At 37.0% G+C, this 13,038-nt stretch overlaps 1 protein-coding gene and 3 non-coding genes across 5 annotated transcripts; all 4 read left to right on the top strand.

Moving 5' to 3' along the window:
- The first annotated feature begins 740 nt into the window (after positions 1-740).
- On the top strand, positions 741-13,029 carry RABGGTB (Rab geranylgeranyltransferase subunit beta). 2 transcript variants are annotated; one of them, XM_064493446.1, is made up of 9 exons: positions 741-785; positions 3,608-3,715; positions 4,876-5,073; positions 5,610-5,715; positions 6,565-6,617; positions 6,701-6,811; positions 7,340-7,465; positions 12,015-12,164; positions 12,429-13,029. In XM_064493446.1, exons 1-9 carry the CDS (start codon positions 756-758, stop codon positions 12,567-12,569), a joined length of 1,023 nt encoding a protein of 340 aa, XP_064349516.1. In that variant the 5' UTR covers positions 741-755; the 3' UTR covers positions 12,570-13,029. The 2 variants fall into 2 exon arrangements, with proteins under 2 accessions (XP_064349516.1, XP_031321267.1); XM_031465407.2 differs by lacking the exon at positions 741-785 and adding an exon at positions 2,383-2,484.
- Positions 3,334-3,412, top strand: LOC116157038 (small nucleolar RNA SNORD45). Its single transcript, XR_004141000.1, has one exon. It is a non-coding gene; the product is annotated as a small nucleolar RNA SNORD45 (small nucleolar RNA).
- Positions 4,037-4,120, top strand: LOC116157037 (small nucleolar RNA SNORD45). Its single transcript, XR_004140999.1, has one exon. It is a non-coding gene; the product is annotated as a small nucleolar RNA SNORD45 (small nucleolar RNA).
- Positions 5,208-5,279, top strand: LOC116157035 (small nucleolar RNA SNORD45). Its single transcript, XR_004140997.1, has one exon. It is a non-coding gene; the product is annotated as a small nucleolar RNA SNORD45 (small nucleolar RNA).
- Positions 13,030-13,038: the final 9 nt, after the last annotated feature.

The following is a 13,038-nucleotide window of genomic DNA, read 5'->3' as shown; positions in this document are numbered from 1 at the left end:
ATTCTTCTCAGATATTAGAAGAATTAGAATTAGAACTAATTGTCTTATAGCTAATCTCAGGCACCTTCAGTGAATATAAAAGCATTATCAAGTATCAGCTAGGAGTAAGACATTACTGAGAAGAATATATAGTCCCTGATTTCAAGAAATTTGCAATTTCTGCAGAGGAGTTAGAAACAAGCATGTGAAAAATGAAGTGTAGAGGGGAGGGTATAGCTCAAGTGAGGAGCGCATGGTTAGCATGCATGAGGTCCTGGGTTCACTCTCCAGTACCTCCTCCAAGAATAAGTAAACAAACCCAATTACCTCCCCCCTCCAAAAAAACAAAAAAACAAAACAAAAAAACAGCAATTCTGAAAGACACATAGAAATACTCTAGCCTCAGTGAAAGGTGGTAATTTCAGTATTAATGGATTTCAACCCCCATTATACTTATACTTAACACTGATAAGCAGAAAAGACACATAGCTGTTTTTTCCCCCTTAACCCAAATTACTAGACTTATCTAATATGTCCAAAGATTCGTCTTAGTTATATGTACTTTAATTTTTAAATGTTTCTGAGCCAGTAGTTTCTATAAGAATGATTTTCCTTAAAGTCTAGCTCATTTGAAGAATTATAAGTTAATTTTTAATTCTTCTGTTAATTTGGGGACTAACACATCTATTTATTTATCTCTAAAAAAAAAATCAGAACAGATGGAACACTACTCAGCCATAAAAAAAAATGAAATAATGCCATTTGCAGCAACCTGAATGGACCTAGAGATGATCATACTAAGTGAAGTAAGTCAAAGACAAATATATGATATCACTTACATGTGGAATCTAAAAAAAAATGACACAAATGAGCTTATTTACAAAACAGAAACAGACTCACAGACATAGAAAACAAACTTAAGGTTACTAAAGGGGAAGGAGGGGAGGGATAAATTAGGCGTACGTGATTAACAGATACACACTACTATATGAAATAGATCAACAAGGATAGCACAGGGAACTATACTCAGTATCTTGTAATAACCTATAATGGAAAAGAATCTGAAAAAGAATATATATCTGAATTACTTTGCTGTATATCAGAAATCAATACAATATTTTAAGTCAACCATAATTCAATTAAAAAAGTCTTAAATGTTCTTTTTTTTTAAACAGCTAACCTTCAAGGTCTTCTTTGCAGTTCATAATTAAGGACAGGATTTTACATTTTTAAGTGTTTTTAATCTCCAACTTTGTCTAAAAATTTTCTTTTAAAAGGCTCCAGAATTCTAGTACTTATACACCTGCATCCTACCTATCCAGAGTTCCTTTCATTACTGGAACTACTTAGGAAGGCCTGCAATTCTAAGACTTTAGACAAGATTTAGTTTGCTTGAACTGAATCCAAAAATGGAGGGATAAAGAAATCAGGGACATCACAAAATATATAGAAGGTAATACAATTTTACAAATGTAATATGGAGCGTGGAACATGTAATATTCTGCTTCTACATTTGCTCTTTCAGCACCCCTCCTTTATGTGATTCAGAGCCAAAAGAAAGTGGGGAAATTACAAGGCGGATTTTTTAAGATTAAAATTATTAGGGCTAGAGATGGTCATCACTTAATCTTGAAAGACTCAACTCACCAGAAATAGATAATTCTAAACATAAATGCATTTAATAAAGTAGCCTCAAACTATAAATGGGGTTAGCAACAGAACTACAGGGAGAAATAATCTATCATCATAGTAGAGTCAACATTGTCTCAATTACTAACAGCCAATACATATTGTGTCAGGAACCCTTGAAATCGTTACCAAATGCAATACATTTTAAGGGTTTGGGGTGCCAACAGTTTCTAATGGGTGCTCAAAAATGCTTAAGTATGAAAGTCCTAAGAAATAATAATTGGAAGTACGTGTATTAACACACCTAGGAAAACTGAATTCTGTCGAAAGCTCATAAAAGGCACATGGTGTTTCTTTTTCGAAAGTAATTTCCACATATTTAATATATTAGCACCTCCTAAAGTGAGGTCGGGGGGGTAGGGGGGTGAGGGAGTCGGATCCGTAATGGCCAAAGCAAACAGGAGGGGAATATGAACATGTCACTTACATTCACGCAAAAAACATTTATTGAACATTTATCCATGTGCAACTCTATTGATTACCAGTCATTTCAGATCTTCGGAGTTCAAAGAGCCTCAAGAATAAATTATTTCTTAGAAGTTATTCAGGTATTTAAATATTACTCAAAACTGTTTCGAACAAACCGAGATTACGGTAGGAGAAAACTGGCGCCACAACTTTGGGAGCAGGCAGCGAGGACAGCTATGAGGAATCCATGGGGTCCTAGGGCAGCCGTGGAACTGCTCCTTCCTTCAGGCAGCAGAGTAGTCAGCTATGTCGGGGAGTGGAGGGGACCTGAGGGATGCTTCTGCGCAGGCGCGTGCCGCCTAACTCTACCCGGGAAGAAGCCAAGTTCTCTTTTCGCTTTTGGAAATGGTGAGTGTGGACGTGTTTTGAGTTGCTGTGCAGATGTGTCGGGAGGAGACTGGGTAGGGTAATATTAAGCAGCTCATTTACCAGTGGGTTGTTTAACCAGGTATTGGAGAATAGTTGGGTTAAGTCACGGGCCTTGGAAGGTTTTTTTGAGGGCTCCGAGAGAGGGTATTACTCAGCGTTTTCTTCAGACCTCTGGGCGCAGTTGGCCGCTTCTAATTTTATGCAGACTTCCGCCTATCGGGCGGGCTTTAGGATTCAAAGACCCCATTTCTTAATCCCTCAAAAAAGCTGGGCCGGTTGGTAGTTCTTTTTCCCTTCTCTCTCTACTTTGTTTTCGTTCCGTATGTATATATTTGATGGCTCAAAGTCACTGAAATGGTCTCATTGAAGATCTAGTAAATTTTAGTGGGCTATGAAGGAAATTCACTACTTAATGTTATGGTAATCATCTTGACCTACTTAAAATGAATAAAATGTAGTCACAATTACAAAGACCTAGTTAAGAAATGTGGAGAACTAGAGCAGCGTCCTCATCACGTGGGGGCTTGTTGAAAATCCAGGAGCTAAGACAAAAGCTGAAGATGACGCTAAAGGGGCTGCTTGTTTAACTTTTTTGAGGGATGCGTAGAAGATGCTTGGGAATTTGAGTTTCTAAGATTAATAAAACTTTATTAAAGAATTTAACTGCAAATTATGGGATTGCTAATTCTCATTATACTTAAGCTTGTTTTCTGCCACATGTAAATCGTAAGTTGTCCTGAATTGGTAAACTTTTGATACTCAGTGTTTATTTTGCTTAGCTCTTTAAGTGAAAGATAAGCAGCGACAGATGAAGGTAATAAATTTTTGGATCGATGATGAGCTTGCATGTATTCTGAATCTAAAGTTGATTATTACTACTTTAGCTCTAGAATTACTCTGAGACCTGAAAAATACCTGAATCTTTATGAGGGCCTTAGTGCCTAAGTTTCTTTTTGGTCAGAGACTAGGCAATTTTTAAATTGAAGGTTTTTTTAATGGCAAGATGAAATCAAAGTAAAGTTCAGACGTGTGTTTGAATATATGCTCTGGGGCCAAACATTAAACTATAAACATTTATGAAATAACTTTTTTGTTGTGAAAGGGCACACCGCAGAAGGATGTTATTATCAAGTCAGATGCACCTGATACCCTATTATTGGAGAAGCATGCAGATTATATTGCATCCTATGGCTCAAAGAAAGACGATTATGTATGTATGTTTGTGTGTTGGAAAGTCTTGTTTTTTTTTTTTTTAAAGACCATTCTGCATAAGCAGGTCCATGTTTCTTAAAAATGGTATATAACTCTTGCACGCCAAGGACTGAAGTTGTCCTTGACGTGAATAAAGTGAATGTACCATTGGATATATGTGTTTGAGGGGCCCTCAGAATTAACTATGGTTCTTACCAATACTTAATTAGAGGCTTTGGCAGACAAAGTAGATTCCTGGACATTGTCCAGGTTTGTAAGGATTTTGAGGTGTGGAATATATTTCTGTGTTTTGTGTTTGTTGTTGGGGTAATGCTTTCAAGGTCAATGATGTGTTGGCATGTATTACCTGAATTTACTGTGATGTGTAATATCACTTGAAGCTCTAGAATTACGCTGAGGCCTTGAAAAAGTTTTACCGTAAGTTTGAAACTTTGAAGAATAGTTTCCCCAATTTTCCTCTCTGGGACAATTGTAGAAGAAATTAATGAACTTAAGTGGAAATAAATGTTTTCACCTGTAGTATCCAAAGAGCTGAATTGTTTACCATGTTGGAAAACACGTATTGATGAATTCTTGAATTAAGTGTTAGATTCCCATAACTTTGTAGCTGTGATGTTGTTGGGGCTTTGTTTATTTTTTTTCCTTGGATGACTAAATGGTTAGGGCTTGATTTTTTTTTTTTCTCCCTGCCTTTTTATCTAGTGCTCAACTGCCAATTTTTGAAACCCTGAATTTGGATTCAGAGCAAATTATTATGTCTTCCGACCCAATTTAAAACCTTATAAGATATAATGGATTAGTGATGCAAAATTTAATGGGCTTCATACCACTTTTTATGTCTCCTTTATTAACCTTTGTTAAGCTATTTTATTTTTCATACTGTAGCCAATTTGGTTAAGTAGTTATGCTTTGAAGTGTTTTGGTTGGCTCTTTGGAGAGATTAAAGCCTTAGTTATATCACAGATGAGTTTAACATATGCTTAGGTAGTGCTCCCCCCATCCCTGCCCTGCCATTTTAGAGCCACGAATTTAAACTTAATACTAATGGTGTTAGGATCAAGTGAAATAGTAAGAATATGGCCGTTTAACTTCGTGTGTTCAGTCTCTTTAACTTGGCATCAATTCAAACCTGCACATTAAAGCAATTCTGTATTTCAGGAGTACTGTATGTCCGAGTATTTGAGAATGAGTGGCATCTATTGGGGTCTGACTGTAATGGATCTCATGGGACAACTACATCGCATGAATAGAGAAGAAATTCTGACATTTATTAAGTCATGTCAACATGAGTGTGGTGGAATAAGTGCTAGTATTGGACATGATCCTCATCTTTTGTATACTCTTAGTGCTGTCCAGGTAAATACTAATTAAAATTGGGCCATCTTGGTGTAGTGTATTCTCTTACCTGAGGGGAGAAATTGAAGCTGACAAAGGTCAGTATCTATGTTAAAAGGTCACCTACATCTTTTCAAGTGAAGTCTATTCTACAAGGTCAATGATGTGATGGCATGTATTAGCTGAATCCAAAGCTGATGAAAATCCTGAAATTACCCTGAGACCTTGGTTGGTAAAATGTTTATATTTGAAAATCACTAAGTGGAATTTTAATATAAGTGAGGATCCACAAAAAAGAGCTTAAGTCTAAGTATGTGAATCTTGGAGGCTGAGTCACAGTTTATACGTAAGAAAATAGTGCTTTGTGGTTAAAGGTTTGTGTTTGTTGGTAATACCTGTAATTCTGTTGCGTAGTATAGGATGGATAGTCTGCATGTTTGAGAAAAGTTCACAATATGCATAGACATGAACTTGCTTGACAGCAGGTAGTTGAGGATTATCATTAGAACAACTTAGCAGTGTGAAGAGGTACTTACCATGGTTTGTTTTTGTTACAGATTCTTACTCTGTATGATAGTATTAATGTCATTGATGTAAATAAAGTTGTGGAATATGTTCAAAGTCTACAGAAAGAAGATGGTTCTTTTGCTGGAGATATTTGGGGTAATTTCATTTTAATTCATGGCACCCAAAATACCAATATTTAAATGTCTTATTTTGGTGTTTATTATAGTAATAAGCTTTTTTGAAGATTTTAAAGTACAATGAATTTTGGGGGCTTTGCTAATAATTTGTAAGGAGAATTTTTAAGTTTTTCGTCTTTTCAGGTCCCACTAAGCAGCTGGTCTAACTGGAGTTAACGGTCTGCTGGAAGTTCCAGCATGCACTGTGCTAGTTATGTCAGCATACAGGAGTACTGGCACAGAGAGGGCCAGTCTAAAAGATAAGGTAGGTGAAAATTTTTCCCCAATATTTGGTGGCTTTGTAAAGTTTTTTAAAAACTACATGCAAGGGGGAAAATATTTTTTAAAAAAACTTTACAAACTCACTGAATATTTGAGTGGAGGGAGGGAAGGAAGAGTGTTCAATGTAGTGATAAACGTAGATATCTCTGCTTTAGGGCTGAATACAGTGCAGGCCGGAGAGACCAGCTGCTTCATGGGATGTGAAAATCTATATGTAATAGGGTAAGTTTATTGTCATTCTTAGAAATTGACTGGCTGGTCCTTTGGGTTTTGTTAGTTACCTTCCCTTTCTGGGCACTCTGTAAGCAGCCTAAGATTATTTGCTATATTTTTGACAAAGCATTTTTCTAGCCCTTAGTTTACTTAGAAGTAAAGTGATGACCCTTAAGATTTGATTTAGCTTTTCTCCTGGTGACCTAAAAGTACATGTTAAGTCTTAGAAATTTAACTGTGGTAGTTGTACAGGTTGTCTTTTAATTGTACTATATAATACGACCAGAAGCCTCTGATAACAAATAATGTTTTGGTGTGATCCCTTTATTTTTAGGAGAAATTGATACAAGATTCTCTTTTTGTGCGGTAGCAACTTTGGCCTTGTTGGTAAGTTTGAAATATCGTATTGGAATGATTGAGCATACGTGAACATTCTGGAATTTAATAGGCATTTTTTACTCTGTTTACAGGGGAAGCTGGATGCTATTAATGTGGAAAAGGCAATTGAATTTGTTTTATCGTGTATGAACTTTGATGGTGGATTTGGTTGCAGGCCAGGTTCTGAATCTCATGCGGGGCAGGTAATTTAATAATCCAGATTAAAATCTAATGATCATTTTTATAAAGTTAATTTTAATTGAAGTTAATGTTAGAAGGAATGTTACTTAAGTGTTGCTTACTGAGGAAGGCAATTTTACAGTTGTTTGCTTTGTATAGTCTCCTGTTGGTGAAACCCTGTGACCCAGGCAAACAGTTTTGTAATTAGCAAAAATGCATTTTGATTTTCCATTAGATTTTAACTAAGCAAATGTGAAAACTATTCTTCCTACTTATCCCAGACACCTGTTTGGTTGCATACATAATTGTCAAGGTTTGCTTCTAGCCATGAAGAAATTTTGACAATGGTATTTCATTGCAGAGTTGGATCCTAGTAATAGTATGTTGGGATTTATTCAAATAATTATGTGGTGTTTACACATTTACAATTAGTGTTCACTGTCAGCAAGCTTTTAGACATAAAATAGAACTTTGACAATCTAAGTAGTTTTTATCACTGTATTACTATCGAAAAACTATTATACACATGTACTTTATGTCTGTAATTTTAGATCTATTGTTGCACAGGATTCCTGGCTATTACTAGTCAGTTGCATCAAGTAAATTCTGATTTACTCGGTTGGTGGCTTTGTGAACGACAGCTGCCCTCAGGTGGACTCAATGGAAGGCCAGAGAAGGTATTGTTTCATAAGAAATAGTTTTATAACCTTGAGTGAGCACCACTTTGTCTTAGATTTTTTTGATACTGTTAATTGATATTGAGCTCTTTACCTTCCTCCATTGCAATTTTTCAGCCTACCTCCTAAAAGATTCCCTTGGCAAAAGTAAAACAACTGGAGTTGAAATGCTTATTAACTCTGGTGTTCCTTTAAAGGACACTCATGGAAAGATTGCATCGTACCGTTTGATTCTCCTTAATGACAGATCTATGTCTCTTGGTCTTTTTTTACCCTGAAATTTTAGACTCTAGAGTTACCTAAAGGAGAATATAAAAACAGCAAATACTCGTGGCTTTAAAATATTTGTATTTATAGTATGAATTCTTAAAGGGTCTTTCTCCCCATCCTTCTGAAGGTCTTGTATTTTTCAGGCATTTTGAAATGAAGCTATTTCTACAAACCTTTTAGTTCTGGACTTACACTAAGGGACCGGTTATGCATTAAAGCTTTATATCTGTGAATCAAAGGCCACTTGCATCATGTACAGATATATCCATGTCCACTAAAGTACAGAATTAGCCAAATCAAAGAGATTGTTTTTTTAAATTGGGTACATTTTCATTTAAAATCTTAATTTTATTACTTCAAGGAAAATCCCAACTTTTCTCTCACACTTGCTCTCACAGTTGGGTCTGTAAAGACTAGATGGTAAATATATTAGCTTTGTAGGACATATGGTCTTGTTGCAGCTACACAACTGTCCTGAAGAGCAAATGCTGACATAGACATTAAACAAACGGGCATGGTTATGCTCCATTAAAGTTACTGTACACACATACAAACTTCATACTGTTTTTCTGTCACAAAACTGTTTAAAAATCAAACTATTCAGTTGTGGTCTAGATTTGACTGAAGGGCTGTAGGCTGCTGAGCCCCTGACCTAAAATAAAATAGGGCATGTTGATGCTTTTATCTGGGTCATTGTATTTTTAATTTTGCTTACTTGATATTTCTTTTTTTTTTTAACATTTTTTTATTGAGTTATAGTCATTTTATAATGTGTCAAATTCCAGTGTAGAACACAATTTTTCAGTTATACATGAACATCATATATTCATTGCCACATTTTCGCTGTGAGCTACCACAAAATCTTGTATATATTTCCTTGTGCTGTACAGTATAATCTTTTTTTAACATTTTTTATTGATTTATAATCATTTTACAATGTTGTGTCAAATTCCAGTGTTCAGCACAATTTTTCAGTTATTCATGGACATACACACTCATTGTCACATTTTTTTCTCTGAGTTATCATAACATTTTGTGTTTATTTCCCTCTGCTATACAGTGTAGTCTATTCTACAATTTTGAAATCCCAGTCTATCCGTTCCCACCCTCCACCCCCCTGGTAACCACAAGTCTGTATTCTCTCTGTGAGTCTATTTCTGTCCTTTATTTACGCTTTGTTTTTGTTTGTTTGTTTGTTTTTGTTTTTGTTTTTTAGATTCCACATATGAGCGATCTCATATGGTATTTTTCTTTCTCTTTCTGGCTTACTTCACTTAGAATGACATTCTCCAGGAGCATCCATGTTGCTGCAAATGGCATTATGTTGTCGGTTTTTATGGCTGAGTAGTATTCCATTGTATAAATATACCAAATCTTCTTTATCCAGTCACCTGTTGATAGACATTTAGGAGATGTGTGTTTATTGCCATTTTGAACTTATCTTTGCAGTTGAATTGGTATATCCTCTTTGTTCCTTTCTTCTTCCTTTTGTGGTTTGGTAATTTTCCTTTGTATTATCATGGATTTTATTTAATTTTTGTGACTCCTTTGTAAATTTTTGGCTTGTGGTTACTCTTTTTTGTAAATCTGTCAACCCATTACTATAACTGTTTCTATTAAACTGATAGTAACATGATCACAAACCCATCCTACTGTTAAAAAAATTTAAAAAAGAAAGAAAAAAATATTCTATATTTCCCTGCCTCCCTCTCCCACTCTCAGTGATTTGTATGTCTTCTTTTATAATTTCATGTTTACTTTATTTATAGTTCATGTGTTATCACCTTTCCAGTTGTGTGTTTCTCGTTTCTGTAGCATCCTGCTGCTTTTCTATTTAGAATAGCCCTTTCAATATTTCTTTTAGTATGGGTTTAGTGTTGCTAAACTCCTGCAGCTTTTTTTTGTCTGTGAAACTCTTTATTTCTCCTTCTATCCTCAAGGATAGCCTTGCTGGATAAAGGATCCTAGGCTGCATCTTTTTTTCATTCAGGGCTTTGAATATATCTTGCCACTCCCTTCTGGCCTGTAGTGTTTGTGTAGAGAAATCAGCTGAGAGCCTTATGGGGGTTCCCTTGTAACTTACTCTTTGCTTTTCTCTTGCTGCCTTTAGAATCATTTCTTTATCCTTGACTCTGGCCATCTTGATTATCATATGTCTTGGTGTGGGTCTATTTGGGTTCTTCCTGTTTGGGACCCTCTGAGCTTCCTGTACTTGGATATCTGATTCCTTCTTTAAGTTTGGGAAGTTTTCAGTCATGATTTCTTCAAAAACCTTTTCGATCCCCTTTGATCTTTCTTCTCCTTCTGGGACCCCTATTATGCGAAGATTGGGACGCTTTATATTATCCCATAGGTCCCTTATGCTATTTTCATTATTTTTTATTTGCTTCTCTTGTAGTTCTTCTGAATGGGTGCTTTCTATTGCCCTGTCTTCTAGATCACTAATTCGTTCCTCTGCATTATCTAGTCGGCTTTGCACAGCTATTAGATCATTCCTCATCTCTGTCAATGAGTTTACCCATTCTACTTGGCTCTTCTTTATAGCTTCAATTTCATTTTTGACATATTTTATATCTCTAAACACTATCTCTTTTAATTCCTTCAGCAATTCGATCACTCCTTTTTTGAAATCTTGATCTAGTAGGCTATCGATGCCTATTTCGTTGATCTTTCTTTCAGGGGATTTCTCTTGTTCTTTTAATTGGGAAAGGTTTTTCTGCTTCTTCATCTTGCTCATACCTCTTTGGCACTGTGGTTTATGGAGTATCAGTTGTTTATTTTGGTCCTTAAGGATTTTATCTATCTGATGCCTATTTAGGAATAGAACTTAGGAAAAAAAAGAAAAAAAAATAGAAAGAATTTTAAAAGAAGGGAGAAAGAGGGTTTGAAAACAGTGTGGATCCTATCTGCCCCGGGCTGCAGGCTAGTCTCAGTCTGGCCTTTGAGGCTGCTAAGCCCTTCCGTGCGGATGCAGGTTTCGCCCCCGCCCCCGCCTGAGTGCTCAGCGCGGAGGATATGGCGGCTGTGCCTGAGCCCCGCCTCTCTTCACCCGAAAACTTACCGCGGGTTTTCAGAGATGGGGGTGTGCACCCTTCCCCGGAGAGCACATCAACCTTGCTGTTTTATGGAGGGCCCAGGTTGTTCTACCTTGTGCACCCACAGCCAGGGCGCGCAGCCCCTTGCGTTCCCCCGGGGCTGCCTCCATGCAGCCACTTCCGTCCTCCGCCTGGCTTGTGCAGCCTGGCCCTGCCCGCCGCTGCCGGCCCGCGTCTCAGGCTGGGTGTCGGGGGGACGCTCTGTGCCTGTTTAACTTAGTTCTGTTAGTCAAGGGCTGCTCTTTACAGATCTGAGCCTCGGAGGCTCCCCCTCCGTCCCGCTGGCCTCTCAGTTGGAGAGGGGAGACCCAGCGAGCGAGCGCCAGTCCTCCTTTGCCGCTCCCTCCCCGCGGGACCCGTCCTGCGCTGCTTTGCCTTTTGTTCTTTCTTTTTTCCTTTTCTCCTACCAGATTTTGGGCATCTTTATCTTTTGAAGAGGGCGATGTTCTGTTGGAGTTCCGCAGGTGCTCTTGTTGGCTGAGTGGGTCTGTAGATGTGGGTCTTGGTGTATTTGTGGGAGAGGGTGACCTGCGCGCGTCCTTCTACTCCGCCATCTTCTCCGTTTCTCTGTCGCTTACTTGATATTTCTGAGTAAGTTAATCGGTAGGGAAATAACCACAAGTGATTTATTAAGATCTAATGAAAAACCTGGGCAACTTTCAAGAATTAGAAGAAAATGGATGGATGTGGGGATTGCTAGGAACCTGCACTTCAGAATCTAGGACAGTTTTTAACATGCCTTTGAATCACCCAGGGATCTTGTGGAAATGAAGAGTTTTTCTTAGTCTAAGGTGGGGTCTTCTGTATTTCTTAAGTTACATATTTTGAGGAGCGCTTGTTGAAAATGCTCTACCGAGGGCAATGGAGCAAGATATCACCATAGGTTTCATGAGCCTTACTGCCAGCCTCTTGGATAAGGGCCTGATATGGGCATTCATTGCAGATAGAAATTAGGTAGATGGATGGTTGTCACTGAGTACTGAAACTGAAACATTTAACCTGGATTTCTGTGGAATGAAGTGTTTGGTCTTTTCCAGTGATTATCTTTAATCCTAAGTAGTTGTATTTCTGGATTTCAGTGTTTCAAACACTCATTGTTGGTATATCGCGATTTCCCCTCCCCCTCCTAGTATTTTGATTAGTAAATAAAATTGTGGCAACATTTATTGGCTTTTTCCTCCTAGTTACCAGATGTATGCTATTCGTGGTGGGTGTTGGCTTCCCTAAAGATAATTGGAAGGCTTCATTGGATTGATAGAGAGAAACTGCGCAGTTTCATCTTAGCATGCCAAGATGAAGAAACAGGAGGATTTGCAGACAGGCCAGGAGATATGGCAAGTATAATTTTATTTGAGAATAATGAAAGATAAAACAAATTAAAGAAATTTCTGGTTACTTATTGCCAAGAAATGAGAGTGTAGACCAGGTTCTGTGTTTAAAACCCACAATTTGAACGTATCTTTATTTCAGGAAACATTAAGCATACTTTGAAGTAAAGGAAGTAAATACAGTGGGCTCCATTATTACCACTGTTACACCAAGCAGAGTTTTAGAAGTTTTCATTCTGTAATTCTCTACAAATTATTTTTTTTTAATAGGTAGATCCTTTTCATACTTTATTTGGAATTGCTGGATTGTCACTTTTGGGAGAAGAACAGATTAAGCCTGTTAGTCCTGTTTTTTGCATGCCTGAAGAAGTACTTCGGAGAGTGAATGTTCAGCCTGAACTAGTGAGCTAGATTTAAATCCCTCGATGCAAAAGTTGCATAGTATAGTTTGCCTTCTTAATGTTTTGGTATTTGAAGTGCTTAGCAAACTTGATGACTACTACTGTGTTAATATTTTGTAAATGAATTGTGTCAATTAATTTTAATAAATTATTGTAATTATACATACTGTAAAAAAACCTTTATTGTATCTTAAGCTTTGTTTTCTTCAGGAATGCTGTTATTCTCAGTACAATATTTTGTTTATGCTTCATTGTATTTGTAAATTTATCTCTCTCCTTAACAGCTTAGTTGAACTGTTTAGCTGAAGTCTTTGTTCAGTCTGAATTTTCCATGTACTCCCTTCATGTTATATAAATAAATACAGTTAATGTAAATTGGTCTGTGTTAATGAGAATGTTAACTGATAAAACTTGATGAACCTCATGCGAATTAAAAGGTGCAAATAAATGGCTGTTGGAATTTGGGAATATTTCATAGG

Source organism: Camelus dromedarius, chromosome 14 (genome assembly GCF_036321535.1).
Source record: "Camelus dromedarius isolate mCamDro1 chromosome 14, mCamDro1.pat, whole genome shotgun sequence".
NCBI lineage: Eukaryota > Metazoa > Chordata > Mammalia > Artiodactyla > Camelidae > Camelus > Camelus dromedarius.
Note: the sequence above shows the minus strand (reverse complement) of the source record. Positions and strands in the feature narration are given on the sequence as shown.